Here is a 24346-nt window from a genome sequence, read left to right as displayed (position 1 = left end):
ATTGATACATTAATAAGTCTTAAAGGCAGACTGTAACGTAACTCACCTTGGCCTATTATTTAAAATAGATACGAGTTAAATATTTCAATTTTGAAATTGAGGGGGGTGGGCTAGGAAAGGCCCTGTAGATGAGATGTCTGATTCAGAAGCTAATCAGTTAATGCATGCCATTTCCTGTACACAGGCTGCTCTGCAGAGGACTTTCGAGATTGACTATAGCAATAACTGTTTCCGGAAGGATGGGCAACCTTTCCGCTACATTTCAGGCAGCATTCACTACTTTCGTGTGCCAGGCTTTTATTGGAAGGATCGGCTCTTGAAGATGAAAATGGCTGGGCTGGATGCCATCCAAATGTGAGTTATTGTGGTCCGTGTGCCAACCTGTTTTCTGTTAGTCGATGGTAGAAATGTTCATATTTGTTTTTAGTATTTGTGAGACTCTTTTCTTTTTTTCTTCTCTCCTTTCTTTTTGGGACAAGGTTACTAGTGGTGTACACTGTTGCTCAGTAGCATTCACTGTTTTTTAATGAGTGCTATTTTGGGATACTTTATCCTGTGATTTAATTTGCAAAACTATATGAACAGCACATGAAATGGAAAATGTCAGCAATAAATGATTGTATAACCCTGATCAATGATTAGACTGGTCTCCCAGCCTTGATGGCTCACTGTGGTTAAGGTCAGTGCCTCTGAGTTGTTGTTTTTTCCATCTCGTGCCTTCTCTTTGCGGGTTCTATTAGTATGATGTGTTTGTAGGTTTGCCTCATTTCATTCTGCCTTGAAAACTGTTCTTTTCCCTCAAAGCTGTTGGGTAGCTCGAGTACACATAGGCAGTAGGGTAACGCAACCCTGCTGCCCATGTGTATTCTGGCTACACAATGGCTTTGAGGGGAAAAGGAGCCGTTTTCAGGGCAAGAAGGTTATATTTTGTTTAACAAACATTGTATTCTGCTAATAATCCATTTTTGTTTTGTATCTGTACCAAATGGTTAGAGCAGCAAGCTGAGAACCAGGGAAATCAGGATTCATATCCCCTTGGACATATCACTTAATTCTCCACTGCCTTTGATGGCAATAATTGTATTAAGCAGGATATAAGGGGGGGCCCATAACCCAATATATATGAAACACCCCTTGCCTGGGAAAATTGAAGACACCAATATATAGATAATAAAAGATAAAGATGAAGGATATAGAAATGCTTCAGAGTTACAGTAAAAAGAATGTTGACCCAATTACATCCTGTTCCATTATGTAGCCTTGAATCTTGGGTCCAGAAAGCTGATTAATCTGTAAGAGTTATTATTGTATAAAATGTCTCGAAATCTTTGCAATAAACTCTTTTTCAGTTAGTCTGTGATGGAACTGATGATCTTGACATTTCTTGACTCACTATCATCACTACATCCCTCTCCCTCGTCCCCATCATCATCATCAGCTGTTACATCTGATTCGCTTGATTCATTGCCAGACTCGCCAATGGAATTTATCAGGTGTTCAACCATTGTATGAACAACAGACACAGTAACATATTGCTCACCAGATGCAATTGTAATTGCTTCTTCAAAAGCTTCCAATATATCTACAAGCTTGCGTGCTAAATCATAGTCACATTCCAAAGGTGCTGATTTCTTTGTGGCTTTACTGTTACATAAACATAAGCTGATAGGTTGCTGTAACTCAATCACACTTCGTAACATGAGGCAAGTACTGTTCCATCTAGTTTTTACATCACCAATGAGTTTCTTTACAGGCATTCCCAGAGTCTCTTGAGCTGTCTTCAAACTTTCTGTGAGTATTGTACTATGGTTTTTGTAAAGGAAGATCATGCCAAACGAACCTACTGCACTTCTTTTTAGGGGATAAGCGAACAATTGGACAAAGGTGACCCCATAGACATCGTATATCTGGATTTCCAAAAAGCCTTCGACAAGGTACCCCATGAGCGCCTACTAAGGAAACTGTGGAGCCACGGGGTGGAAGGGGACATGCACAGATGGATCAAAAATTGGCTGGCGGACAGGAAAAAGAGGGTAGGAGTAAAGGGACACTACTCTGACTGGAAAGGGGTCACGAGTGGTGTCCCACAGGGATCAGTACTGGGACCGCTGCTGTTCAATATATTCATTAATGACCTGGAAACAGGGACGAAGTGTGAAATTATAAAATTTGCAGAAGACATAAAACTCTCCAGTAGGGTTAGAACTGTTGAGGAATGTAAAGAACTACAAAGAGATCTGAACAAAATGAGTGAGTGGGCAAAAAATGGCAGATGAGCTTCAATGTAGAGAAATGTAAAGTCTTGCACATAGGGAAAGGGAACCCGATGTATAGATATACGATGAGAGGGATGGTATTGGGGGAAGGCAACCTAGAAAAGGACTTGGGGTATGGTGGATATAACAATGAAGCCGGCAGCACAATGCGCAGCGGCCTCAAAGAAGGTGAACAGAATGTTGGGCATTATCAAAAAAGGTATCACGACCAAAACGAAGGAAGTTATTCTGCCACTGTATCGGGCTATGGTGCGCCCACATCTGGAGTACTGCGTCCAATACTGGTCACCGTACCTTAAGAAGGATATGGCGATACTCGAGAGGGTCCAGAGAAGAGCAACAAGGATGATAAAAGGCATAGAAAATCTTTCATATGCTGAAAGGCTAGAGAAGCTGGGGCTCTTTTCCCTAAAAAAGCAGAGACTTAGAGGGGACATGATAGAGACTTATAAGATCATGAAAGGCATAGAGAAGGTGGAGAGGGACAGATTCTTTAGATTAGCGGGGACAACAAAAACAAAAGGGCATTCAGAAAAATTGAAAGGAGACAGATTCAGAACAAATGCTAGGAAGTTCTGGAATGAGCTTCTAGAAGAAGTGATAGGACAGAGTACGATATTGGGTTTCAAAAAGGGATTGGATGATTTCCTGAAGGAGAAGGGGATTGAAGGGTATAGATAGAGGGTTACTATACAGGATATTAAATGATTAGGGAATAAAAGGTTTAGGTAAAGGATCACTTACAGGTCATAGACCTGGGGGTCCGCTGCGAGAGCGGCACGATGGACCCCTGGTCTGACCCGGCAGAGGCAATGCTTATGTTCTTATGTCCCCAATTACTATTTGCTTGAATCATGCAAATCATTATATACAGGGCTTACGGGTTCATGATGAGTCTTATAAGATCTTAATTTTTGCAGATGATGTGCTATTGTTTATTAGTGACCTGACCAAATCTTGACCGAGTTGACGCGGGTCTTAGCAGCATATGGCCAGGCATCGGGTTTCTTTATGAACATGGAAAAATCAGAGATCCTCAATCTTACTTTAGGTGTGCAGCAGGTTCAAGAGTTTTAGTCCCAATTTCCTTTTCGCTGGGCGCATAAATCCATCAAATATCTAGGGGTCCAATTAACAGCTGACCATGCTAATTTATTTAGCGCTAATTTTCCATCCCTGCATAAGCAGTTGTTTCAGGCACTAGATCGTTGGGAGGGAATGACAGTTGGGTGGATGGGGAGAATTGCGGCTGTAAAAATATTACCTACATTACTATATCACTTCATGCATTGCCTATTGCAATCCCCAGAGCATTTTTTCGCTGCTTGTCTAGAAAAGTGTTTGCCTTTATTTGGATATAGCATAAAGAGGACATAAAGTTCAAATATCCCCCAACAGTATCACCTTTCCAAAATGTTTTGATCTTCAGAAACACCACTCTGTGTTCAATAGATTTTCATTACACAGAGTTTAATGTGTTCTGTCATCATAGGATCCTTATCTATCTATTTTTATTCAATATTTCATTAGGTTAAATATAACTTTTATATATATTTAACCATACTAGTAAATTTCATGAATATTAATAAATTATTGCTAGTACTTAGCTTTTTTATTGTGCTCAGAATCAGGGACAAATTATCACCAACATGCTTCACATAACTATGCTTTTTCAAGATGAAATCCCTAATAATATTGTCGCCATCCTCTTAGACCACCTATATTTGGAGACACAAACTCCTTGGATATGACAGGCAATTCTATCTCGAGCAAATCAGAAGGGAGGGCTGGCAGTTCCAATTTTTTTTCTTATCAGGCTGCTTTGATACAAGAAGTGGCAGCATGGATGGGCTATGTAGATCACCCATGGATACATTTAGAGCAAGCCTTTTCCCCAGAAATTTCTCTTTGGAGGTTACCATGGTCCCCTATGGCGGTTCTGCGAGCCTGGCTCAGAATTGAAAATCTATTTTTGAGGGTGATCCTACATACCTGGTATTCTCTGTGCAAGAAAATATTTCCAGAGTGCAAGTTTTTTGCCCAGACTCCTATTTCTTTATTAGAAGGCTTTGTGCTGGGGGGAGAGGATCCTGTCCACTTCCAATGGGTTCGGGCAGGGCTATGTACAGCTGGGCAGCTTTGGCGGGATGGGGGAATGCTATCTTTTGAATACCTGCAGGAGAGATATGGCCAGTCCTCCAAGGATGTGTTTCCATATACACAATTTAAGGCTCTTTCTAACTAAACGTGCTTTTTGGTATCTTAGCTTGGAGGAAACTAAGTTGGAATAAGCACTGCAGAGGCGGGGGGGGGGGGAATTCCCTGTTTTATATGGGGCTCTGCTTGCCCAGGAGGCTCCTGAGGATTGTTATGGGGTGTAGAATGGCACTGGCAGTATCCAGGTGGGGGCGCTATGATATGCTGCACTGGAATGGATAGTGTGTAAGAAAAAAATTTGAACGTTGTAGATTTTTTTCCTACATATGAGATGCCTCCTTTTCATGTGATTCTGAGTAAATCTAGTTAGATGCATATGTGATAGTTAAGGCCATGCCCAATAGAAACTTATGAAAAGGTGGTGCATAAATATAAAAATAAAAATCTGAATATGGATTGCGGCAAAGGCCAGAAAAATAACATTAGAGAATAATAGGAAAACACTAGGGGTTACTAGGAGGGAAAAAGTATATGTATTTTGATGGATTAAGCGGGATCATATAGGAAATCCAGTATTAGATATACATAATACACTTATAGAGGTAGTAATAACTCCATTTTGTATTAATCTGCATCCATTTTAGTTTCTGTCCTCCTTTGTGCCTGTTTTTTGTCTAAAAGAGTTTGCGCCAAAAGATCCTCATGGCTTAATTGATAACGGATGTTCTTGAGCTAGTTAGCTTGGAACATATCTGATTTCACATCCATTGCTGGGTATAGAAGAAAGTGAATATGTGATAGATGAGTGTAGAGTATTTGGGGCCTCAAATGCGTGTGAGAATGTGTTTGATTATGTGTGTGAATTTATGTTTAAACATGAGAATTGGTTTTGAAAATGGTATTTTTATATATTTAAACCTGGAGAAATCCTGAGAAAGTAACATCTGCAATTTGAACTCTCTGAATCTTTAAGCTAGGCAACTCTCTCTACTCTGTGACTTTAGAGGGGGGGGGGCTCACACACAGAGGCTGTTTTCTGTACAGCCTTTGAGTTCCTGACACAGAAAGCTGGGTTGATGCAAAGTTTGCTTTTGGTATATTTAAATGGGATATATATATATATATTTAAAAAGTTCTGTGAAAAAATATATAATTTTATGAAACTTTTCTTTGAGCCTGGTAACTGTTAAAAGGAATTTCTTTGTTCATACCTAAGGATGGCCTCTGTTGGCTGATTGGTTGACAGGTGTGATGTCACACTAGGCATTGCAAAAGTATGTAAGTGAACCTTGTGGAAGTGGTTCTCGGAGTTCATATTGTCAGGAAAGATGTATTTTGACATGCCTGGCTATGTATGATCCCATTGTACAAATGGCCTAATGAATCGAGATTTGCTGTTAATGTTTAATAATAAATAATAATATTGGATTGGAAACATTTGTGTAATTATCATTATTCACGGGCAACTAAGGGCAGGGTTTGGTAGGTTACCCTGTTCAAGGGACCGATAGGAGCAGGATTTGGAGGAGAAGGTTGGGACACCCTGCATGGTTAACTTCATATAAATGTCTACTTTCTTTTCCACTTGCCTCCTCATTAATTGAAAATGACTACAAAATAGATATACCAATGGTGGACACTTCAACGCTTGTCCCAGATTTATGACCATCATGAGAATCTATGTTGGAGGTCCTGTGGATGTTTGGGGTCTTTTCAACATATATGGTGGTCATGTCCTGTGATAAAGCCTTATTGGAATATGGTGGCTAAATTGATAATTCACATTTCTCTAAAGCACTGTCCTGTGTTGAAGGAATGCTTTCTATTTAATGCTCTCATACTGGGTTATACCCTTCCAGAAAATTGTTTAGCCTTGTTTGTTTGTTCTGTAGCCTGCCTGGCCTTGACACAACACTGGCGTTCCACCACGATTCCTGAGCGATGATACTTACTCTCTCATCTGGATTATGTACATTGAATATGTAAACAAATGGAACTTCGGCTCCAGAAGTTGGTCCCTTATCATAAAATCTGGGATAGTTACTTAGCCTGGAGGTTGGACTCCTCTCCGTACAGCTGTAAACCTGTGTGCTGTGGTCCCTTAAATTCCTGTTTGGTGTGGGTGGGAAGGGGGACAGGAGGCTCTGTAAAGGGGTTAACTGCTCAATGGTTTTATAGTTTGCTTTTCAATTTATCTGTATTTTTTTCTGTAAGATTTTTGTTTAAGAGGATGGGGGGTGAGGGTTTGAGGGAGGCTTGGGTGGGTTGTTGGAAAGTAATGTTACTTTTGTTTGGATTGTATTCTGAAAATGTTCAATAAAGATTTAGCAAAAAAAAAAAAAATAAAATTTCTTTTTTATATCTGTCTTCCCTTCCTCCACCCAAACATACCCAGTCTAGTCATTGGAGTGAGAGCTCTGGGTTTCTTCTTGAAATCTGCAATCATGGGCACTGAATTTGCTCACTAGATGCCATCCTTCACCACTGTCCATAGAGGACTGGAATATCCTAACTTGAGGATCAAACTGAGGGACTTCTGTGGCAGTGCATGGCCCTTGCTGTTTATTTAATCTCTTATTTGTATGCAAGATGACTTGATATGTTATCATCTTGACTAAAAGTAGGAGAGAATAATGGTGATATCTGTTTTACAGATATGTGCCATGGAACTTTCATGAGCCAAAGCCTGAAAAATATCAGTTCACTGGTGATCATGACATAGAGGCCTTCCTAAAGATGGCACATGACCTAGAACTTCTGGTTATTCTACGAGCTGGACCCTATATCTGTTCAGAGTGGGACATGGTGAGTTGTGCACTTTTTTTTTTTTTTTTGCAAGAAGAAAGGGATAATTACTGTATATACTTGAATATAATGACTCAGTTGAATATCTTGGTAACCATTCTGGTATGTAACATATTCTGGAAAAAGTGACCTCAAGTGTTTGCAGCTTTTTTGACTTTAGAACTTGTCAATATAACTTTAATGCAAGCTATCATTGGTCCCTTAAATTCCCCTTTCTTCTTTTTTTATATTCTTTTATAAACAACAGATTTTTCTAATTAATGATTAATTTCAATAATATAAATTTTGTTTGTTTTCAATAAATTAAGTTGATTTATCTTCCAAAACAGTAACCTTAATAACCATTTCTAAAGGAACAACAAGCCTTCCATTTAATCATTGTACAGTGGTGCCTCACACAACAAACTTAATTGGTTCCAGGAGCAAGTTTGTTATGCGAAAAGTTCGTTATGTGAAACGCGTTTTCCCATAACAATACATGTTAAAAAAAATAATTCGTTCTGTAGCATAAAATATGCTAGATGACATAAAAAAAGATAAATTTTTTGTTATTAATTTTTATTTAGATACATCTAAAAACATACATCTCCCTGTCCTTTTACTTCCACTATCTTCCTATCCCATCTCTATTCCCTTTTGTCCCTCTCCCCATGATCAATCATCTCACCACCTCTCTCTTCCCTCACCCTCAGGGTTCAAGATTGCTTCCACTCTTTTTCCTGTTGTTCTCTCTGCCTGTCACCCTATGATTTAGCATCCCTTCTGCCCTTGTCCAATATTTCCCCTTCTCTCCCTCCCTCTCATCCCCTGCTCCAACATACCGTATTTCGACTGCCCTTCCATCCCCAGGCCTGCCAACTTCCACTCATTTACTGCTTTCTCCCACCTCTGCCAAACCCCCCCCCCCCCGCTGACTATGATACAGGCAGGAGGGATCCCACCCGCCCACCGACCTGTGACTCCCTGCTGACCCCCCCCCCCCCCGTACCTATAAGGTCTTGGCTGGCAGTGGGAGGTTGAAGATATGGGAAAGCTTCAAAAATGGTGCGCAGCTCAAAGGAAACGTCGCTAAAGTTGAGAGATATTTTCCAAGATAAGGTGGGGGGGAGGGTCTTGAGTCATACGTGGTCACGCAGAGTGGGATGGAGTTTCTCCTGATGTTTCTGTTGCTCGGCGCGCAGTTGGTAGTGCGGAGTGTGTTGCTGGCGCGTGCTCTTAGAGTCGATTTTCTGCCGGCTAGGTAAAGCAAACCATGCTACGTTCTATTTTCTAAAGCGCATCGGGTTCCTCTGGCGGCGGCAAGAGAATGACGAGGCAGAGGCAAGACCTATGCAAGGTACTTCTGGTAGATTGTTATTTCTGGGCAGAGTCCTGAGAAGTAGACGGATGGATATATCAATGTTCTATCAAAAACTTATTGTACAGAATAGGTACGCCAAATTTCTGTTCATGTAGCAAATGTGCGTTGTCTTTGGGCCTTGATTAGTCGAAGCAACGGCCCGCTGACTTTAGTCCATGGATGCAGCTTGGGCGACTTCGTTGTGTGAAACGAAGTTCGTTGTACGGATCAAGACATAAAGTTCGTTGTGCGCAGCGTTCGCTGTGCGAGGCGTCCGTTATGCGAGGCACCACTGTACTTAGCTTTGTTTTCTTCGTCCAGCTTTATGTACAGCTAGTAATGCAAACTTCTTGCTGTGCTTAATGAAGGTATTGGAGTGCTTGACGGAGTGTCCCGGATTCACTCTGCACAGAGCTTCTTCAGGAGAATTTCATCAATTGGATTTTTTAACTAGAATGCCGGTACTAACAGGGGAGAGAAACCATTCATTTAGGAAGGAACAGTGACTGTGTTAAGTATATTAGTTTTAAATCATGCTAAAATAGATGCTCATATATTAAACTCGATAAACTTATAAGTTGTTCCTTATTAAAAAATCAATGATATTACATATCTAAGCTTTTTAGTTATAGCACTTAATCGTCTATTTCTTAATCTACTGGTTTCTCTCCCCTGTTAGTACCGGTGAATCGGAGCAGGAGTGGTTTTCCCGCACTCCTGCCCTGTGGAGAGCTGCTAGTGATTAGCTGCTGTAAATTCTCACAAGGCCTGCGAGAACTCACAGCAGCCAGTCGTTAGCGGCTCTTCATGGGGCAGAAGAGTGGAAGGCTACTCCTGCTCTCATTCAATGCTGGATCACTGGGGATTGTAAAAGGTGCGGGGGGGTGGGGGAGAAGAGAGATGAGAGGGTGGGTAAAAGTTTTTTGACATGGAGAGATCCCTCATGTCCCAGCCCACTAGGTCTTATGGCAGACCTGGGAGAGGACAAGTGGGCGCTGACCATTTTGGGGCCATATTTTTATGTAGCAATAATGTTGCTTGTAACCCGCCTAGAATTCCATTTTACAAGAATTTGGCATGTTATAAGATTACATATCATAAGCCACACAAAATGATATTCATAAATTTCAAATGCCAGAAAGTAAGTGCTAATACTCTTCAATATAGAACTGCGGAAGAGACCTCAGTGTTTCTCAGGAATAACCTGTGAAACTATCTATGGCAATATGCGTATTGTCATAGAGAAATACATCCCTGGTCTCATTTATTTTCGCTGCCAGTTCACTATTTTCACTTAATTTTACTTTTTTATCACTCTTTTGATTTTCAAAGTAATATCTTGTATAAAAAAAGGAAGAGAGAGCACTTATCTTAGTAGTTTCTTCTGATAATATGAAATCACCGCAGAATGCAGTTTGCAAAAAACTAGCGCAATGGTAAACTATCTCGCTTAAAGAAGTCGGTCTCCTTTTCCAGAGTCAACCTCTTTCCCATAAAGATATCCCGACAGGCCCTGTTTCGCCCTACAGCTGCATCAGGGGATTATCTAAAGAAATGAAATAAAATATAATATATGTTTAAATTCTGTATTTTTCTTTTTCATAAATATCCTTCAATCTTATTCTACTTACTTTAAAGTACGAGCTACTGCTTCAATGATTTCCTCTTAAAGAAATGGCGTCTCGGCGTTCTACCGAGCTTATAAAGAACAAGCACCATACGGGGAACACGGGAGATACAGCCAATCGCTGCAACTTCTGGGTTACCTTTAAAAAAATGCACGCCACTCTATCTTAGTATTAAGACCATTTGGAATACACGTTTTTAATCTAAATATCCATTTCTGTTCCTTTTGCCGGAGGTAAGTTCTAAAATCGCCTCCCTTATCAGAAGGATATAATTTTTTTATGATCCAGCAGCGCATTTCAGAAAATTTGTGGTTAAAATCTAAACAATACTGTACCATGGGTGCCTCTATTTTAGTACATGTTAAGCATAACCTATGCTCAATAATTCTAGTTCTGAATTGTCGTGTGGTCTGTCCAATATATAAAAGATTACAGGGACAACAGATCGCATAAATTATCCCACTCGTGTCACAGGACATATATGATCTCAAAAAATATTCTTTATGGTCAGTTGGGTTAACAAAAAATGAACATTCTTGCATATTATTACATACAGAACAATGCCCACACTTGTAATGACCCACTGTCTCGTCTTGTCTCAAACTACCAATGCGGTCTTGAACAGATCCCTTACTTGTGGGGCTAATCAACTCTTGTAAATTTTTATTCCTAGAGTAGGCAGTAATTATTACTATATTTTGAAAGCAAGGATGAATGGATAAACAATTCCAGTGTTTTTTCAATATTTTAGAAAACGATCTAGTTTGTTGAGAGTGCCGTAGCACACATACTAATTTTTCAGGTTCGGGTTCAGGCTCCTTATATTCAAGGAGGAGCTCTCTCTGATTGTATAAAGCTCTTGTATACGCTTTCTTAATACACGTTTTAGGATACCCCCGGGTCTGAAACTTTTCACTTAAGATGTTAGCTTGTTTTTTAAATTCACATTTAGTTGAACATACTCTCCTATAACGAAGAAACTGAGAGTATGGGAGACTTTCTCTAAGATGAATTGGGTGAGAACTGGAAAATTCTAACAGAGTATTTCTATCTGTTTCTTTTCTGTATATAGATGTATCAAATTGATCGCCATTTATTGTAATTAGTACATCTAAAAATGAGATTTTCACCATATCAAAGGCTACATCAAATTTGATAGTAGGTAGACAGGCATTCAAATAGTCTACAAACAGAAGTAGATTTGGTATTGTATCTTCCCAGAGAAAAAAAAATGTTGTCAATATAAAAAAGTAAATTTAATTGAAAATAGTGAACTGGCAGCGGAAATAAATGAGGCCAGAGATGTATTTCTCTATGACAATACGCATATTGCCTTAGATAGTTTCACAGGTTATTCCTGAGAAACACTGAGGTCTCTTCCGCAGTTCTATATTGAAGAGTATTAGCACTTACTTTCTGGTATTTGAAATTTATGAATATCATTTTGTGTGGCTTATGATCTTTTGAAGATATTCAGCTTGTATTGAGATAAGATTACATATAACATAAATGTATGCCTAAAATATTGCAGCAATATATCATTTTTAAAGCTTCCAGAGTTTTGTAGTTGGTGTGCAGACCTTCATAGGGGTTCCGTTTATAGATAAGATTTTATTATTAAATCTTTATTGATTTTCAATTTAAATTCAAGCATAACACTTGTACAGAAAGCAATAGTCATAATAACATAAAATTAATTATATATCCAATAAAGAAAACATTATTTAACTATTTTATGCTCAAGTCCTCGTTCTAGATCCAAGTTATAGAAATAGCGAAAAAATAAAAGAAAACAAGAAAAAATAAAATTTATAGCAAGATGCTAAAAGTTATAGCACTGAAAATGAGATCTCATAATTATAATATAGGGTTCAAGATATTCCTCCATCCAGATGAGACATTGCCACAAAAGTTGTCAATTGAGATGGTTCAAAGAATACATACTTGACAGAGCAGTAACACACTATACATTTACATGAATGTCTCAAATAAAAGGTAGCCCCCAAAGATGTAACCCCAGATTTCAGAAGAAGAAATTCACGGCGACGCTTCTGTGTCTCCCTTGTAATTTATAGATAAGATTTTGAGTGATTATAGTCAAAAGATCAATGATCTCGATTTGTATCACAGGCTAAACTTATCCAATAAATGTAGCTTTGGGAGATTTTTAGTCCAGCTTTCCAAATGACAGTCAAGGTAGCATAATTTATAAAGGAACTGGATACAGTACGTTCCTTACCTTAAAGAGCTTAGTAGAAGTGGGTACCTAAGTCATTGGCATATAGTGGTCACAAAAGTGAATCATTTTCCTGTAGGTAAAAAGTGAGGTCTTTGAATATTGCAGGTAAAAGTATGTATATTGTTTAATAATCATGTTTTCCTGTGTGGACCCTGGAAGTGTTCGCTGTGGAAAAATGGGAGTAACATCCACAGGTTTCAAAACTGAGAAATGGCCTCCAGGAAAAGCAGATGGTCTCCAATGGGTATTTTTTATAGTACTAAAGGGGTTCTTAATGTTAGTTTTTTGTTTGTTTGGGCTTTTTTTTTTGTTCCTGCACACCTTTAACTGATCAGTGAAACCTTTTGAACCACTAGTGAAGTCACTGAAAACTACAGTATATATGTTGCTGTTAGCTGCTAACATGCCGCTAAAATTAAGGTAGCATACAGATATACTACCAATATGTGTTCTAATAACTGCCTTTACTATGTCTAGAAAGTTTCACTAAATTGTCTCCTTTTTCAAGACTCTTCTTGGCACCCGATTTGACCTCTTCCTGTACCCTTGGGATGCAAATACCACTGATTAAGAACCCTTGTAGGGGATAATCATTGTGTGCTTTGGTTATTGGTGCATGGCACACCTGTTAAAGCTTCCGAGTTTGTACCAACTTGGGTACTTTTTAACTAGTGGTTTCAGAATAATTTATTTAGGATTAAAAAGAGGGAGGGAGGGATTAAATCCTGATTCCTGGTTATCAGCTAACTGTACTTAATGTTAGACAACCCTTTTTCAGGTCATAAAAGGGGATACGCTTGCACTTGATTCAGAAACCTGCCCAACATTCCCTAATTTGCATAGTAATTTGACATGACCTACTGGATAAAAACATACCTGTTCTTAAGCTAAAGCTTAATTGAGTTACGTCGCAAGACAATGATCCAAAATACAAAAGCAAGTCTGTATCTAAATGGCTGAGGAGAAACCAAAATTAGTTTTGGATTGGCCATATGAGATGCTGTGGCAGGGGGCGAAATAAGTTCACATACATTTTTGTAGGGGTTTTTTTTTTGCCATGAGTTAAGCAGTTCTGCAAAGAGTTGGTTTAGATTCCTCAACAGAGAAGTGAAAGACTGATATCAAAATTATAGGAAGTGTCTTGTTGCAGGGGGAGAGTGTGGTACAGTGGTTAAAGCTACAGCCTCAGCACCCTGGGGTTGTGGGTTCAAACCCACACTGCCCTTGTGACCCTGGGCAAGTCACTTAATCCTCCCATTGCCCCAGGTACATTCGATAGATTGTGAGCCCACTGGGACAGACAGGGAAAAATGCTTGAGTACCTGAATAAATTCATATGAACCATTCTGAGCTCTCCTGGGAGAACGGTATAGAAAATTAAATAAATAAGAAATAAATATTACTGCTGATAAAGGTGCTGCAACAAGTTCAGGGTTAGTTACTCTTTCACAGGCGATATTAAGGTTACCGGATTTTTGCTCTTAAAAAAAGAGGATGTGTGGCCCTGGCTCTTTGGGGCCACGTCTGTGGGGCATCTGTGCATTTGCGGATGCCCTCCAGACGCAGCCCCGATCTCAACTCTCTTCAAAACCCAGACAAAGTGCAGGGTTTTGAGAAGCCATCTGGACGCCTGAACAGTCCTCTTAAAAAGAGGACGTGTCCGAGTAAATCTGGATGTCTGGTAGCCCTAGTGATATGGATCATTTTGTTTCTTACATAATTGCCGTAATAATAATGTAAAAAGTTGTGTAACATACAGGTTTAAACCCCACTCTGTGATTTAAACCTGCATGTTACATTTGCATTTGTAGAAGTATTTTCACGGACTTTTTTTTTTTCCACATCATTTTGCAATAATGCTCATATATATGAAAGTTTATTTTTGCTTATGATGAGGAGGTGGTAGGGTCTTGTGACTCACCCGATATTGAGGCTTTTTCTTTCATTTAGCATTAATCTCAGTGGTGTGGTTTTTTTTTTGTGGAGTATTTTTATCCTATTTCTGTCCTTCTTGTATACACAATCTGAGTTTGTACCTGAGACAGTAGTTAGTTATTTTTGTCCTATACGTAGTCTATTTTTGTAAAGTTTTTTAAACCTGTAATACCATTTTTGTATGTTGAAATTGTTTTTATTTGTACACCACTCAGAAGTCTGATTGAGTGGTATAAGAAATTTTAAATGAAACTTGAAAATCACAAGGAGCTGCAGTTGGATTTGAACTAGGTCCTGCTTCTGTAATATGAGGCTACTCGTCCACTTGTGACTTGTGAGCAGAGTTTTCCTAGTAGCTTGGGACTAGTACAGGGGTGGTTTGGAGTAAAGGGATGTTGTTAGACATGTTATAGGGGACCCATTCTAACGGTCTTCCAGTTTTGCAGTTTTATGTGTTAACAGATTTCTCTTCTCAGGGAGGTCTTCCTGCTTGGTTGCTTGAGAAACAGTCTATTGTTCTTCGGTCTTCTGATGCAGGTAACGTGCAATCTATGTATATTTCATGCTTAACTACTGCATGTTTCAGGAAACTGTCTTAGGTATCTTGGGTTTAAAGATAGTAAATTAATAACTTGTAAACCTAAAAGTACATTATTTTGGAAAACTTGGACACAAACGGACTTGCAGGTCCACAAGACTTCCAATCCACTTGTCCTTAAGGAAAGCTAACATACTAGTGGCTTTAAACTTGCCAATTGATGAGGGTTTCCCCTCCCCATTAATTCAGCTTCTGGTTTTCTTGTAGCAAGAAGAATCTTTTTAGTGTGTCTTTGTAGTTACTGGACATATTACATAAAATTCAAGGTGTACTTTGAGCCTGAGATGATACTTGGGCACTGCTGTAAACTCAGAGCACTATTGCTATTGTGTTCATGCCTGTTCATATGCAGAGTCACACAGGGTCTGAGAACAGATGTGTAAATGATTCACATTGGGATGGGATTATTTTTAGGAGGAGAGTGTGGCGTAGTGGTTAGAGCTACAGCCTCAGCACCCTGAGGTTGTGGGTTCAAGCACTACACTGCTCCTTGTGACCCTGGGCAGGTCACTTAATCTTCCACTGCTCCAGGTGCATTAGATGGATTGTGAGCCCACCAGAACAGATAGGGAAAATGCTTGAAGTACCTGTAAGTAAACAGGTTTGAGTGGTTGTATAACTATCCCAATTCCTTTCCCTTGTAAAGCATGTTTCACGTGTAAGAAGTGTAAAATTGTGCACGTACAGACATGCATTTAATAATGCATGCTAATGAGCATGTGCTTCAGTGCAGGCAATGCCTAGGGATTCCTGGGGAGGAATTGGAAAAGTGTGCACATTCTTTACTCTGTGCAGGTATGGGTATACTATATACACAATTAAGCGAACTTACATCAGCTCCGTCTTTTGCTTGAGAGCATTTGTACACTACTAGGGATTATTCTGGGAGTCTATTTTGGAAAGTTACTTCCATTCTTATTGCCTTTTTCTAAAATGTAAAAAATAAAATAAAATCGTAAATCAAACTTTTTTTTTTTTTAAATTAAAATGATATAACCTTGAAACCAGGGGTGTAGCCAGATGGTGATTTGGGAGGGTGGGGGGTGGGGCAAGGGGGGCTGAGGTTGAGAGTGGACTGGGAAGGCCAAGCATTTCCTCTCTCTATCCCCACAAATTATACTTTTTGCAGGCAGAGATGCTCAAGCTCCACCATCCATAGAGCTTCTTTTGCTGGATCCCGCCTACGCTGCCTGAACAGTAGAAGTCTTCACTGTTCCAACCTCGACACCCAGCACTTTGCATGCTTGCTCCACATATTTGAATTGAGTGTGCATGAAAGTGCTGGGTGTCCAGAGTTGGAGCAGCCTGCTGACTTCTGCTGCTCAGTGTGGGTTGGGCTCTGGCAGGGAAGCTTTTTGGCTGGTGGAGTTTGAGCATCCCCACTAGCCATGTACTGGCTGCCACAGTGTTGGAGGGGGCCTGAGCATGACATGGGGTGAGCCCAGGCTCCTGAGGCATGTCCATGGCTGCACCACAGCTTGAAACTTAAAAACCAAGCAAAATGATGCTAATTGTATAGCAATTAGGAATACATATCATCCCCTACCCCCTATATGCTCCTAAAATGCTCTGGTAACATATTCCATAGCCTATATTTGCTGCCAGTGGGCCTTGGTTCTTATGGCCTTCATGACATAAAATCAATAATCTTACATCATAACATAAAAATAGCTGTAGTGGGTCAGACCCATAGCCATCTAGCCCAGTATCTGTTTCCAGGGTGGCCAGTCCAGGTCACAAGAGCCTGGCAGAAACCCAAATAGTAGCAATCATAATATGTTCCTATGTAAGAGATGTCCCATGTCAGCACATTTTAAAAATACTTCCTTTTCTAAGTGATGCTTTTATCACTTAATACATTTCGGCAAATTCTTCAGAGTCGTCATGAGCTTCATATGTCCTTCTATATATTATATCCGGCCTAGTTCACAAATTTACATAATCCATCCTAGTTTCCTCTTTCTCCTTCTTTAAATAACGTGAATTGGTTAAATATAACTATTAACTGCCAGACAAGATAGTGTGCATTTTTGTGTCTGCTTTCTTTATTTGAGGTTCTCGGAATTTGGCTTACACATGGGCATATCTGCATGTGTGTCCTTTTTTTAAATTGGTCCAGATTACCTTGCAGCTGTGCAGAGGTGGATGGGTGTGCTGTTACCAAAAATGAAACCTTTTCTGTATCAGAATGGCGGACCAATCATTACTGTGCAGGTACTATTTAACTGTATTGTTGACTTAGACCATCCATTGTGAATAAAAGCAGTCTGATTTTTCTTGTCGTCACTAATTGAGTAGATGAGAATTTCAGAGAACAGTTTTTATAGGCATTTACCTGTGATAAAATAGTCTGATTTTAAAAATGGCTGCATTCAGATAAGGCTAATTGTATATACAGGATCCACAGCACAGGTGAGGTGTTCTGTGCATATGTGTTGAGCAGGAGGGAGGAAAGTGTCGTGTGTCACATGCTTCTTGTTGGGAGCTGCTGTACCAACAGGGTCCCCTGGGAACTGCCAGGTTTCTTTTACAGTATGGTTAGTACTTTGCTTATAGGAATACAAAATGCAGAACTTCCTTGTATTTCTGTCCTCACATGCTCAAGTCTCTTCAGTTTACAGATGTTGTTTTACTTAATTTCTACATAAACAGTTTCAAAACTAAAGATACTGTGATCAATATGATATGTATTTTCTCTTGCAATAGGCGTGTCATTCTGCACGACAGGGTATTCTCCCCAAGCTCACAAGCTGTGCAGAAGGAATCCACTCCAGGTTTTCGATTCCTCCTCCTTCACCAGAGGGATCTGCTACTCCCTTCAGTTTTTCCTTCGGCACGTGAGCTGGAATGAGTCGTTTCTAATCTGTTCTTTATATTTTTTTTAATATTTGGTGGTTTTTGATGGTTTTTGGTGCTCCAGAGATCCCCAGGTTAAGGGGAAGGCTCTGCCAGCATGGAAAAGAGCAATTTGAGATCTGCAGCTGACAGGCCAATCCCTCTGTGGAACCTGTTGACCAACCTGCAGAAACTGTCATGGAGCTCCTAGAAGCTTTGCTCGCCTACTGAGTCGCAGGGGCTTGAGCGCATAAGAACATAAGATTTTCCGCTGCTGGGTCAGAACAGTGGTCATTCGTGCCCAGCAGTCCGCTCACGTGGCAGCCCTTAGATCAAAGACTAGTGCTCAATTTGAGTCTAGCCTTACTTGCGTATGTTCTGTTCAGCTCCAGTAGGAGCTTATCCAACCTTATCTTGAATCCCTGAACGGTGCTTTCCCATATAATAGCCTCCGAAAGAGCATACTGGGTTTCTACCACTCTCTGAGTGAAGAAGAACTCCTTCGAAGAAGTGCAGTAAGTTTGTACGGAACTTTTTCCCTTCTAACTTTAGCGAGTGCCCTCTCGTTCTCTTCACCTTTGAGAGGGTGAGCAATCTCCCTTTCTCTACTAAGTCAATATCTTGAATGTTTCAATCATGTCCCCTCTCAGTCTTCTCTTTTCAAGGGAGAAGAGGCCCAGTTTCTCTAGCCTTTTGTTGTATGGCAACTCCCCCAGTCCCTTAACCATTTTCGTTGCTCTTCTCTGGACCCTTTCGAGTAGTACTGTGTCCTTTTTCATGTACGGTGACCAGTGTTGGACGCAGTATTCCAGGTGGGGGCGTACCATGGCCCGGTATAACGGCATGATAACCTTTTCAGATCTGTTTGTGATCCCCTTCTTAATCATTCCTAGCATTCTGTTTGCCCTTTTCGCCATTGCTCATTGCGCGGACGGTTTCAGTGACTTGTCTACAAGTACTCCCAAGTCTCTTTCCTGGGGTCTTTCTTAGAGTATAGCACCTGACATCCTGTATTCGTGCATATGATTTTTGTTACCGACATGCATCACCTTGCACTTATCCACGTTGAACCTCATTTGCCATTTCGCGATCCATTTCTTGAGCGTATTTATGTCTCTTTGCAAGTCTTCGCAATCCTTCTGTGTCCTCACTACTCTGAATAACTTTGTATCGTCTGCAAATTTAATCACCTCGCTTGTCGTGCCAATTTCCAGGTCATTTATAAATATGTTGAAGAGAACGGGCCTGAGCACCGAACCCTGCGGCACTCCACTCATGATGCGTTTCCAGTCCGAGTATTGTCCATTCACCCCCCCTCTCTGTTTCCTATCTGCCAACCAATTTTTAATCCATGTGAGTATATCACCCTCGATTCCATGGCTCACAATTTTTCAAAGTAGAAGTTCATGCAGAACCTTGTTGAATGCCTTCTGAAAATCTAGATGGACGATGTTGACCGTGTCACCCTTGTCTATCTGCCCATTTACTCCTTCGAAGAAGTGCAGTAAGTTTTTCAAGCAAGATCTTCCTTTGCTGAAGCTGTGCTGGCTTGTCCTCATCAGTTTGTGTCCGTCAAGGTGATCGATGATGTGGTCCTTTATCAGCACATCTACCATCGTTCCCAGTACCGAAGTCAGACTCACTGGTCAGTAGTTTCCCGGATCTCCGTTCGAACCTTTCTTGAAAATCGGCGTAACATCCGCCACTTTCCAGTCTTACAAAATCTTTCCTGATTTGATCGACAGATTTGCTATTAGTTGGAGCAGTTCCTTGATTACCCTCGGGTGGATGCCGTCCAGTCCCGGGGATTTATCGTTTTTAAGCCTATCAATCTGTCTGCATACCTCCTCTAGACTGACTGTCAGTTTCCCATCTTCATTTCCTGTGTGTAGTCTGTCAGCTTCCAGTATATTGGATATATCCTCTTTGGTACATACAGACGCAAAAACACGTTCAGTTAGTCAAAGATGGCTTTGTCCTCCTTTAGTACTTCCTTTATTCCCTGGTCATCTAACGGCCCCACCGCTTCCTTTGGGTTGTTTCCCCCTTTTTAAGCACCAGCAGGAGACTCAGCGGAAAAAAAAAAAAAAAGAAAAAAGAGGAGAGAAGAGCCCGATCCTGCGGGGGAGCGCATGGCTTTCAGCCACTACACCGAAACCAGAGGGATCCTTAATTTTGAGCATTCCAATAGCGCACAGCCTTCTAACACCATAAGCCAGCAGGAAGACCAAAATAACTTGTTATTCAAACGATTTGGCTAAACCCCAAGATCAAAATAGGCGGTTTCAAAATAATCTGGAAAGACTGGATGTTAACAGGTATTCGTACTTTAGATGATATAATAAAAAATGGTAAGTTGCTGGAGTTTTCACAATTGCAGCATAAATTTGATCTTAATAAAACACAATATTTTAGATGGATGCAATTGAAGCAATCCATTCAGGTAGGGTTCCCTGAATGGAAAAATCTTACCAATTATCACAGTTTGGAATTCCTATGTTTCCAGATTAATTCAACAGGTCATGAAGCAGCACAGTGGTATAAATTAATATCCGGTTATATAAATAAAAAACCAAAAAATGGTCTTAGAGACATTTGGAGCATTGAGATAAAGCACCAAATTAGTGCATCTCAATGGCCACGACTTTGGTCTTGGAGGTTAAAATGTACGGTGTCAGCATCTATGAGACAAACTTGGTTTTTTCTTTTACATAGAGCTTTATGGACCCCTACACGTTTACATAGAATTGATAGCTCTAAATCTAATAGATGCTGGCACTGTCATATCGAAATTGGGAAATTGGGACATTAGACCATCTTTTATTCTTTTGTCCATTTATATTAACATTCTGGAAATCAATTTGGCCCCAAATTAATAGGATGTTAGAAAATCCAGTAGCCCTGACATATGATACCATACTGTTTGGAACAACTATGAGAAAAAAAAGTCAAATATCATCAAGTAATAACAAACTTCTACTTATTTTAACTGGAATAGCAATACAACAAATCACTTATAATTGGAAAAAACATGACAGACTAAATTATACATTCTGGTGGAATTCTGTATGCCACATATACAAAATGGAACTCACTATAGCAACACAAAAGGGATATATAAGTAAATTTCAAAAAATATGGAGACCATTAACTGAATACTGTAAAGAATGATTAATTTTCCCATGTTTAGAATTTTATAAGAAGGTAAGGGGGGAACTGTATTAAAACTTTATTCAGATATTGAGGTTCTGAAGGGAGGGGGGAGGGGAAGGGATAGTATAATATTAACTAAAAATATACAAATTTAGATTTTTGAAATATTAATATGAATTAAAATATTAATTTTTATATATAAAAAAAATTAAATCAAATATTAATAGATGAGATTATCAAGTATGTATATATATAAATTTTTATTGAGATTATGTAATTCACTTGATGTAACATTTGAAAATGAATAAAGATTTAAACACACAAAATAACTTGTTATACATTGTTATATTTAACTGCTGGTTTACCATTTAACTTGTTATACATTGTTATATTTAACTGCTGGTTTTATTTTTACTGTTGACTTATAATTAATGGTTGATAATCAACATACTGATAGACTTCTTGCCCTTAACCTGTTTAACCCCCAGAGACCCAAATATAGAAAAAAACGTAAAAAAATGTTTTCGAACGTTCACATGTTGTTATAGGAGGCTTGTGATCCCTAAATCAGTGTTTTTTTTTAAATTTTGACATTTTAGTAACTTTTGGGGAGGATGTTGTAAAATTGCAATGCTGGGCCTGTAAGGTAGCAGAATTTCAATAGTGTCACTCTCTCTCTGAACACATGTAAGGAATAATTAAAAGTTTATTTGTACTTTACAGCTTATAAAGACCCACCTAAGTTTATGTATATACACAACAACAATAGTATAATAAAGAAAAAAGTAATTTTTATTATCAATTTAATACAAAAAATGAGTATCATATAAAAACGCAAATTTTTCCCTGTGAAGCGCCCATTGACTTAAGAACATAAGAACATAAGCAGTGCCTCCGCTGGGTCAGACCTCAGGTCCATCTTGCCCAGCAGTCCGCTCCCGCGGCGGCCCGAACAGGTCACGGCCTGTCTGAGACACCAGAAGGGGCCCCCTTGCCACCTTGGTTTCCCATTGAGTTTTATCTTCCCATCGAAGTCCTAACCCTCCGGTCTTGCACATGCACGACCTGGTCGGATTTCTATACTTATTACTTGGTTTGCTTTCTATACCTGTGTTACATCCCAGCACCTCTCTCAGTATCCCACGATCCCCCTATCCCTCAGGAATCCGTCCAATCCCTGTTTGAATCCCTGTACCGTACTCTGCCTGATCACTTCCTCCGGTAGCGCATTCCAAGTGTCCACGACCCTTTGGGTGAAGAAAAACTTCCTTGCATTTGTTCTGAACCTATCTCCCTTCAGTTTCTCCGAATGCCCCCTCGTGCCTGTTGACCCCTTCAGCCTGAAGAATCTGTCCCTATCCACCCTCTCTATGCCCCTCATGATCTTGAAGGTCTCTATCATATCTCCCCTGAGCCTCCTTTTTTCCAGAGAGAAGAGCCCCAGCCTATCCAACCTCTCGGCATATGGGCAGTGTTCCAGCCCTCTTACCAGTTTCGTTGCTCTCCTTTGGACTCTCTCAAGCACTGCCATGTCCTTCTTGAGGTACGGCGACCAGTATTGAACGCAGTATTCCAGATGTGGACGCACCATAGCTCTATACAATGGCATGATGACTTCCCGCGTCCTGGTTGTTATGCCCCTCTTTATGATGCCCAGCATTCTGTTGGCTTTTTTCGAGGCTGCTGCGCACTGTGCAGATGGCTTCAGTGATGCATCTACCAGCACACCCAAGTCTCTCTCAAGACTGCTGTCTCCCAATAATGCCCCCCCCAATTTGTATTTGAACAGCGGGTTCTTTTTACCTATATGCATGACCTTGCATTTTTCCACGTTAAAGCGCATTTGCCATTTGTTTGCCCAGTCTTCCAGCTTGTTCAGGTCCCTTTGCAGGTCCTCACACTCCTCCCTAGACCTAACTCTGCCGCACAGTTTGGTATCGTCTGCAAATTTTATAACCTCGCACTTTGCCTCTTTTTCCAGGTCATTGATAAATATGTTGAAGAGTAACGGCCCCAGCACCGATCCCTGTGGCACACCGCTCGTGACTCCCCGCCAGTCAGAGTATTGTCCCTTTACTCCGACCCTCTGCAGTCTACCCGACAACCAGTGTTCGATCCATCTGTGCACATCCCCTCCCACCCCGTGGTTCCACAGTTTCCTAAGCAGCCTTTCATGTGGCACCTTGTCGAAAGCCTTTTGAAAATCAAGGTAAATGATGTCTATAGGTTCCCCATTGTCCACCCGACTGCTTATTCCCTCAAAGAAGTGCAGAAGGTTCGTTAAGCATGACCTTCCCTTACAGAATCCATGCTGGCTTGTTCTCAGTAGGCCATATCTCTCGATATGCTCGCAAATACCATCCTTGATCATAGCTTCCACCATCTTCCCTATAATTGAAGTCAGGCTCACCGGCCTGTAGTTTCCGGGGTCACCCCTCGATCCCTTCTTGAAGATAGGTGTGACATTCGCCAATTTCCAGTCCTCTGGTACCTCTCCAGTTTTCAAGGATAGGTTGCAAACATGCTGGATTGTGCCCGCTATTTCTTGTCTTAGTTCTTTCAGAACCCTTGGGTGGATCCCGTCCGGGCCCGGCGATTTGCCGCATTTTAACCTGTCTATCTGCTTGAGGACATCCTCCTTACTTACCTCTATGTGTTCTAATTTTTCAGCCTGTTCCCCACTCATAAGCTCCTCTGAGTCTGGTATATTAGATGTGTCTTCTCTCGTGAAAACCGACGAGAAGAACGTGTTCAACCTCTCAGCTACCTCTTTATCCTCCTTGATCACTCCCTTCCTATCCCCATCGTCCAACGGCCCCACCTCCTCTCTCGCTGGTCGCTTCCCCTTTACGTAACTGAAGAATGCCTTGAAGTTTTTCGCCTCCCTGGCCAGCCCCTCTTCATATTTCCCTTTTGCTTTTCTAACCTCTCGGTGGCATTCCTTTTGGCATTTCTATCAGCGGTAATCAAGAAATTTCGTGTTTTTGCACAAAAAATTTCATGTTAGCGCAAATCTTTTGGCAGTTTTGTCCCAGCGTTGAATCTTCTCCACTGGTTGTGGGCCAGCAAAGGAAGACACAAGTGTAACCTGTCTGTTGTCAAACCATTTCACAGCACAAATGTTGTGATTTGACTCCACTCTGACATCAAAGCTTCCTCTTCCCTTTTTCTTCAAGCTTTTCTCATCCTCAAGATTACAGTTTGGAAGGCGCACTTGTATGGCTGTTCCTGTGTAATGAATTCCACAATCCAGCAGCCTAACTATCAATGGGATGCTGGTGAAAAAGTTGTCTGCATAGATCTTGTAGTTGTGACTATGTGGAAGTGTGGAAGCAAGTTTCATCACAACATCCCCTGATAGTCCAAGTTCAGATCTTGCCC

At 40.4% G+C, this 24346-nt stretch overlaps 1 protein-coding gene across 1 annotated transcript in view; it reads left to right on the top strand.

Annotated features, from left to right (window-relative positions):
• LOC117353909 (beta-galactosidase-like) overlaps positions 1–24346 on the top strand; it is a 164131-nt gene that overhangs the window by 5584 nt on the left and 134201 nt on the right. The window contains 4 exon segments of the mRNA XM_033930432.1: positions 185–354; positions 7088–7238; positions 14856–14916; positions 17097–17191. Coding sequence (XP_033786323.1) covers positions 185–354; positions 7088–7238; positions 14856–14916; positions 17097–17191 — 477 coding nt within the window.

Source organism: Geotrypetes seraphini, chromosome 2 (assembly GCF_902459505.1).
Source record: "Geotrypetes seraphini chromosome 2, aGeoSer1.1, whole genome shotgun sequence".
Classification (NCBI taxonomy): Eukaryota; Metazoa; Chordata; class Amphibia; order Gymnophiona; family Dermophiidae; genus Geotrypetes; species Geotrypetes seraphini.
The sequence above is the reverse complement of the archived record's forward strand: the minus strand, read 5'-3'. Positions and strand labels throughout refer to the sequence as shown.